At 45.8% G+C, this 8,026-nt stretch overlaps 1 protein-coding gene across 1 annotated transcript; it reads right to left on the bottom strand.

Annotated features, from left to right (window-relative positions):
• Positions 1-1,460: 1,460 nt before the first annotated feature.
• On the bottom strand, positions 1,461-5,376 carry LOC134164069 (D(1) dopamine receptor-like). The gene has a single exon (XM_062619473.1). It carries the CDS (start codon positions 5,034-5,036, stop codon positions 3,663-3,665), a length of 1,374 nt encoding a protein of 457 aa, XP_062475457.1. The 5' UTR covers positions 5,037-5,376; the 3' UTR covers positions 1,461-3,662.
• Between the last annotated feature and the right edge of the window lie 2,650 nt (positions 5,377-8,026).

Below are 8,026 nucleotides of genomic sequence, written 5' to 3'. Positions count from 1 at the left end.
GAAGGGGAAGAGCATCTTCAGTCATAGACTTGCCAAACTGGTGAAGAGGGATTTAAAGTTACTGGGGTAGGGGAATCTCAATTCATCCCACTCCCTACCAGTTTGATGCCAGTGCTAGCAAGAGGTACGCAGAGCCTGGAAAGGGATCACTTGGTGGGTAAGGAATTGGCTGGATGGTTGCATCCAGGGGGTAGCGGTCAACAGCTCAAGAAATGTCCAAGTGGAGATCAGTGATGAGTGGTATTCCTCAGGGGCTGGTATTGGGACTGGCACTGTTTAGCATCTTTGTTAAGTGACATGGACAGAGAGATCAAGTGCACCCTCAGCAAGTTTGCTGATGACATCAAGCTGTGTGGTGCAGTTAACACACTAGAGAAAAAGGGATGCTATCCAGAGGGACCTGGGCACACTTGCGAGGAGGGTTTGTGCAAACCTGATGAAGTTCTACAAGGTTAAGTGCAAGGTCCTGCACGTGGGTCAGGGCAATTCCAAGCACAAATACAGGCTGGGTGAAGAATGCATTGAGAGTAGCTCTGAGGAGAAGGACTTGGTGGTGTTGGTTGACAAAAAGCTCAACATGAGCCAGAAGTGTGCACTTACAGCCCAGAAAGCCAACTGTATGCCAGGCTGCATCAATAGAAGCATGGCCAGCAGGTCAAGGGAGGTGATTCTGCCCCTCTGCTCTTGTTCTGATGAGAAGCCCCCCTGCAGTCCTATGTCCAGCTCTGGAGCCCCAACACAAGAGGGATGTGGAGCTGTTAGAGCGAGTCTAGATGAGGGCACAAAGTTGATCACAGGGCTAGAGGACCTCTGCTATGGAGACAGGCTGAGAGAGCTGGGCTTGTTCAGCCTGGAGAAGAGAAGGCTCCGGGGAGACCTTATAGTAGCATTTCAGTACCTAAAGGGGGTCTACAAAAAAGCTGGAGAGTGACTTTTTACAAGGCCATGTAGTGACAGGACAAAGAAAGAGGAGAGATTTAGATTAAGTGTTAGGAAGAAGTTCTTTACTGTGAGGGTGGTGAGACACTGGCACAGGTTGCCCAGAGAAGCTGTGGCTGCCCCATCCCTGGCAGTGTTTAAGGTCAGGTTGGATGGGGCTTTGGGCAACCTGGTCTAGTGGGAAGTGTCTGTGATCATGGCAGTTTCCCTTCCAACCCAAGTCATCCTGTGATTCTGATTAACAGCTTTTATCACTGTACACACACTAAAAGAAACCCACAACAAATTGCTCCTGTACATGTGTGTCTCTTGTTCCAGAGACAGCCTGCCCACAAGAAGAAAGATGTGTGTGGGCAGAGGGAGATAGCCCTCTGAGGGATGGAGCCAGCTGAAGCTCTTGCAACAGAAAGAGAAGTGTAGCAGGCAGTGAGGGAGTTACACTTCAGGATTGTATCTTATCAAGTATGTCAGTATATCCCCAGGATGGGCTTTTGTCTGGAGGGGGTGAGATAAGAAGTCTCTTACAGCTGTAACATTCTATTGATTTTTTTTTTAGGAGATAAAAGATGCTGATGCTCTTATAATACATGTTTCTGGTTTGTGTAAGGAAGAAGAAATAGAGCAAGAAATATCGTCTCACAAATTCACTGACCCTTTAGCATCTGAATCCATGTATAGCTCACATACAATCACCTAAAAATAACCAAAGGGAACCAAACAAAAAAAAAACCAACCCACCCTATGTACAGAGAGGTACATCTTGTACCTCTTTTAAAGAAATATTAAGTTTATTTTGGAGTTTCTTTCCAGAAAAGGCTCTAAGCATGCTTGAATGATAGTTGTTAAATGTTAAGAAATATGGGTAATCATTAAGAGAAGAAAGGAAATACACCAATGGGGCCTCAAAGTTCTTATCTGTATGCTTTTTTGCTTTCAAGAAAATAGCTAAAAATCATTGCATGCAAACATAATAAATAACCAAACATTTTAAGCTTAATGCTTAAGGAGTTGTGTTGTCATAGTGAAGCAGGACTAGAACAGATCTCAAGAGATGCTATGCCACTTCCCCAAGACAGGATTAACAATATCAGTGTCATTTCTGACAGACATTTAGCAATGTCATCTTCGAGACTTTTATTGAGAGATGTCATAACTTCTCTTGGCAATCTACTGCAGTGCTAATTATCTGCTTCTTAGAAAGTTTTTCTGAAGTCTTGCCTTGGTCTTCCTTACAGTTAAGCCCATTACCTCTCATCTTGCCACTTCTGGCCATGAAGAACAGATTGCAGTCATGGCCAGCTAACCATCAAGGACACATTCCAGTAAAAAGTAGGTTAGCAGAAGCATTTTTTCCCATAAGAATTAATGCAAGTGGAGAGGAGGGGGGTGAAATACATGCAGGAATTTAAGGACTACACACAGTTAAAATTCACGGGGAGAAGGATCACTGAGAGGAGAGTGATCAGCAACTGGCTTTTCAGCACTGTTCTGAAATATACCAACTATACCATCTACGAGACTGGAAGTTCAAGAAAACTCTTGAATTGTAAGCATTTTTTATGTCTCTTTCTGGACAGTTGCATCTTCATCTTCCTTAGATGAATCAAGGTCCATGAACTCAATTGTAGGCAAAGGCCAAAAAAATGGATTAATGATGGTCAGTAGCAGAACTCTTCAGTGGTGGACACGGAAGTGGAGGACAGTGAGGTGTTGCTGTACTCCCTTAATATTTGCTGAGCCCTTTCACACATACAGAAATGACCATCAATGTTCCCCAGTATTTTCTCTCCTGCAAGCCATTCAATGCCCATTTGTTCTGCTTTTTGTTGCTGTTCATGTCTACAAGTAGTGAAATGTGTTCAGAGAGATGATATGGACAGTTTTTGTTTTGTGGACCAGCTCGCTTTCTGGAAGGATTAGCTGCCTGAGCTAGCAGGAGAAAGGAAGGATTGAAGCTGCCTCAGCTGATAGTTTAAATTTCTCTGGAGTTATAGTGTTAGTTCTCAAGCACCATCCCACTATACTACATTTTCTAACATTTGAGGATGAGGAAGATCCTAGGTCAATATCATTAAGCTGGAATACCAAAGCTGGGTACCTGAAATTGTGTTTGGTGTCTTAACATTAAATCAACTTAATTTCCCAGGGTTTTGGGCAGTCTTTTGACTCACCATAAGATAGTGATGTTTTAATAGAGTAGATTCTATTTAAGAGCCTAAACACAGATTCAATTTGTAAATCCACAAGGCTTTGAAATAAACACACAGAAATGAAACCAAACACAAACCTTTAAGATCAGAACTATGCACATCGTATGATGTGAAACAGGGAGGCAGAGAATGGGATTTTAACTAAATCTAAGATTAATTTATCTATTATAGTCTCAAACTATGAGTTGTTTTCATTTTGATCTAATTACCTCACTATTCTTAATAAATATCAGAAGTTTGATTGAAGAGTGAGGGTAAACAAATGCATGGGAAATGTCTTCTGACTGCAAAAGAGTAAAGGGTGAAGATGGCCATGGGAAGAGGTTAATATGTGTCTGCTAGATCCTTTTGGAATGGACTTCATATTCCCATCACCCCTCTGCGGTAAGAGCAACAGGTTTCCATTGCTTTGGGATGGGATTTTTTTTTTGCTGTGGGATGGTTGTAACTTACGTGGAGTCAGAGTGAGCTCTCCCTGTGGGATGGCTCTGTGTGTGAGGAACACGTAATCTCTTACCCCTCTGGAACAGAGTGATGGGGTCCCTGACACTGACCAAGCCCTGTACAGTGGGTAATAGTTTCCAGAGATAGCTCTGCTTTGCAATCCAACTGCAAAACAGCTGGCACCTGACAACTCTTGGGGCTGCTGCCAGGGGCAGGCTGTGACTGGGAGGTCACAGGCCCCTTCTCCATAGAAAACTCCTCACTGCTGTCCTCTCCCTGAAGGTTTATGGCGTGGGGTGTGGGCTGCACCCAGGCAGTGATGGCAGGAGGGGGTACTGATGACGAGGCAGGTCCTCCCTTCTGGCAGGTGGTGTCATGGTGATAGGAAACCAGCTCATTGCTGAAGTTGACCCTCTCCACAGTGGATCCAGGTGTGCCACAGCAGAAGCACCGGCAGCCTAGGAGATTGCTGAAAGCCCGCCTGAAGTCTGCATTGAAAGCATAGATCACTGGGTTCACTGAGGAGTTGGCCCAGCCAAACCACACAAAGACATTGAAGGTGGTTTGGCCAACACATGGTAACTGTCCTTCATGGTCTCTCTTGAGCTCAGGTTGGCAGAAAGGCAGCAGGCAATTGAGCAGAAAGAAGGGCAGCCAGCAGCAAACGAAGACTCCCATTATGATTGAGACAGTCTGCAGCACCTTGGTCTCCTTGCGCAGGGAACTCCGCAGGGAGGAGGTCGGCTCCTTGCCATGAGCTGGCCATTGCCCCCCTGCTCTCTCGAGGGTAGAGATACGGCGGATCTGGGCCTGGGCAATTCGATAGATCCTGGTATAGGTGATGATCATGATGGCCACGGGAATATAGAAGCTGATAAGTGAAGAGGTGATGGCATAAGTACGATTCAGGCTGACATCACAGCGGGGTGTCCCAGGCAGCCAGGAGCCTGGATATCTTCCCTCTTTGGCTTTATGCCAGTGTAGCTGCACTGGGATGAAGGAGATGAGGATGGAGAGAGCCCAGGCTGTGGCTATCATGGCACAGGCAAGGCCCTGTGTCATCCTGCGCTCATAGCGAAAGGGACTGGCAATGGCCCAGTACCTGTCCAGACTGATGATGCAGAGGTGGAGGATGGAGGCAGTGGAGCACATGATGTCGAAGGCCACCCAGGTGTCACAAAAGCGGCTGCCAAAGAGCCAGGAGCCGTCAGCCACTTCAGTGACTGCCTTCCAGGGCATCACCAGGAGGGCCACGCAGAGGTCCGAAACGGCCAGCGACAGCACGAACCAGTTGGTGACCTTGGCACGCAGGTGTCGGAAGCGCAGCACGGCCAGGCACACCAGCGCGTTGCCCACCAGCGTGCTCAGCACCAGGGCGCCCAGGAGGCACCCGGTGAGGACCTGCAGCGCCTGCGGGCCGCCCCCCTCTGCCGCGTTCCCCATCAGGGGCGCTCCTCCTGTCGCTGCCGCCGGCGCAACGCTCCCCGAGGGGCCGGCGGGACCCCTGGCAGCCGGCGCCGGTCCGTGGTTGGGAGGGCGCCCGCCCGCGGGGGCATCTCCGTCCGCCGCCGCCTGCCTCAGTTCCCCCCGCGAGGGAGGCGGGCTGCCCCGGGTCTACTCACCGCGCCGGTGCGGGGCCGCCCGCCCTCGCCTCGCAGCGGCTCCTTCCGAGGAAGGGACCCTCCCGCTGCGGCGGCAGCGCGGGGCGGGCGGGGGGCGGCGGCGTGCCCGGGGTCCCGCGGCTCTCTGTCCGCAGCGCCGGGATGGACGAGCAGCAACTTTCCGCGTGCCGCGCGCCCAGAGGGAGCAGAGAGGCGAGCCGGCGTTCCGATGGAGCTGGCTGCCGGGGGAGAGTGGCGTGGAAAGGCTCGAGCGACCTTCGTAATGGCACGGAGGGAGACTTCCCTGAGCATCACCCTGGGAAGAGCCTTTTTCTTCTTCAGTGTGCAGGTGCCGAAGGGTTAGGGACGAGCATCTGGCGCTTTCCAAGAATCTCCTTTTGGAGACCACGACCGTATTTCAGGTTTCTTAAAGAGCAGGATAGCGCTTTGCGTCTGCTTACATTGAGAATGATACCAAATCTGGGTATTAGAAGCTGTGTTTTTCACCAAAACAGTATTTTGCTATTTTGGGGGGGTTTTACCAAAACAGTAGAAACCTAACACATCTATAGTTCTGCATTTTAGCAGAAGGTTGTTCATGCATTTCCTCAGACACAAGCGCCCAAAACCTGCCCCTTTATTTTCAGCTAGAGGTGTTTCTGGATGTATTTCAACAGTCTTCTATTTGCTGTTATAATAATATGTGTGTTGTCATATACATGCCTTGCATATATTTGCAACCTGCTTTCAAAAAATTATCCTAATGCAAATAGGTTACAAGCCTTTATTTTGGAAGAATTTATCCAGTAATCCTGTCATGAGAAAAAAGATTGGGATCTGAATAGAAAATATCAGCTCATATCATTAATTAAGACACCAAATGGGTACTTGGTTTTAGATGAGGTATTTTATATTTTCTTTTTGCCTCCTAATTAAAACTACTGTTACAATATTCTTGGTAATTAGAATAGAGACTGGAAATCTTTAAAACAAATTTTGAACAGCAGAGCCAGCAGCTCAGCCTGTAAAACTCAGCATATTTACAGAAAAACTAACTGGGTTTTTCACGTTCATAACAGATTGTTAACATTTGGTCATGTTTTTTAAGATTCTAGTTGCTTCGTGCCTTGGAGACCACAGTCTTCATAATGCAGCCCACTGTGTTATTCCTGCTGTGACACTGAAAATTGGAATATGTTTCTTGTTCATGAGTTTGTCTATAAGCCTAACAATTCAAACAATTCATCTAGAATCTTCTCTAAGATAATATATATACTTTGTTCAAAGAGTAGTAGCTGATCAAATAGCATAGGCTGTAAGATAACAGCCAGCTCCACACCTTGACTTATTTAGAATCGTTTGTAGTTCCACATACATGGATTTTGCCAACATCTGCAAACCATAGTAGGTCTCTGATTGCCGTTCCAATACTAAGGACTAAATCTTAGTTTGCAAGGATTATTTACACACTTGCTAATCTGACTCAATAAATTTACTTTCATTCAACAATCGATCAAATATCCCTGAAGAGCAGAATATAGTTGTGAAGAATTGTAAGGGACAGTACATGGAATTAAGGCAATATAGTATTGAGAAGGAAAGAGCAATGCTTTTGCATATTCAGCAGATAGTAGTGCTTCAGGGCTCTGCAGTGGAAGAGAGCTAGTATTATTCTTATAAAAACAACTGTTTTCAGTGTCTCTGCGTACCTCCAGTTCCCAGGATCTCATTATACTCTATAAATAGCTCCTTTTCAGCATGCATTATAAAGGGGAGCATACGTGATCATGCTGGTTTGTGTGCATATTTTTTATGCAAATGCCCTACCTCAAATTTTTATGTCTGTTGGCTGAAGTAAAATCTGTCTGAGAGGTAGATATCTTAAAAAATTAATTTCCTACAGTTGTAATTAAAGTAGGCATCTGCGTAGAAGTCAGAAGCCCTACTCATATCCTCACTGACAGGAAGGTTGCAATGCACACTCAATCCTTATTAAACACAACAGAATACACACATCGTGAATGCTCTTCTCCTAAAGAAAACATCAACAGCCACATTCATCTTCTTAGATACAAGAGGATCCAAATGCAAGATGCAAATGCTTAAGAAACTATACAGTGAGTCAGTGGCAAAGACAGGAATAGAAGCATTTCCCTGCTCTTATTCCTATATTGGGCATGGTGGAGTGAAGTGTAAGCTTACTGGAGAGGGAGGAGAGACATGGGGAAAAACACAAGTCTGTGTGAAAACCAGTGTATGCAGTGAACTGAAAATGCTTTGATTTTAAGGTACATAGCTGTTTCTTGAATTAATCTTACTCAGGATTGAACAGGAAAGGTCTGAGTGACCTCTTGTGACTCCAGAAAACTGCAAGCTCATTCCACTAGTGAAAAAATAAACTTACCCAGAGAATATACATAAAACATACTGCAATGTATATAATGTCTTGATATTGTACAGTTTTAAACAGTCACTGTATTCAAAATCTCTCTCTCCCCATGAAGAGAAAGAAGGAGGCCTAAATAGACAGACCTATATAAGAAATTAAAATGTTTCCTTCTCCCTCCCCTTTCCTACTCCTTATCTTACTTCCTCCTTGTAAAACTATCTCATCCTAGACTCAGTGCTCACATATTTATAGCATGTTATGAATAAGAGAAGATCTGATTCAGAACATAAAATTAAGCCTTTAATGGTTTTCTATGATCGCATTCGGAGCTCATGCCTCTGCCTAGGTCTCTGACGCACTGGCTGAGCAACTGAAACAGGTTAAAACTCAGTGCTCAACAGTACGGTATTTCAACCCAAACCTCAAGGTGCCTCCTGGAAGGG

This window comes from Pezoporus occidentalis, unplaced genomic scaffold (genome assembly GCF_034315485.1).
Source record: "Pezoporus occidentalis ecotype Australia unplaced genomic scaffold, CSIRO_AGI_Poc_V1 ctg210, whole genome shotgun sequence".
NCBI lineage: Eukaryota > Metazoa > Chordata > Aves > Psittaciformes > Psittacidae > Pezoporus > Pezoporus occidentalis.
The sequence above is the reverse complement of the archived record's forward strand: the minus strand, read 5'-3'. Positions and strand labels throughout refer to the sequence as shown.

What these genes read in the sequence shown, in the direction of transcription:
- LOC134164069 (XM_062619473.1), bottom strand. Translation starts at nt 5,036, where the DNA reads ATGGGGAACGCGGCAGAGGGGGGCGGCCCGCAGGCGCTGCAGGTCCTC.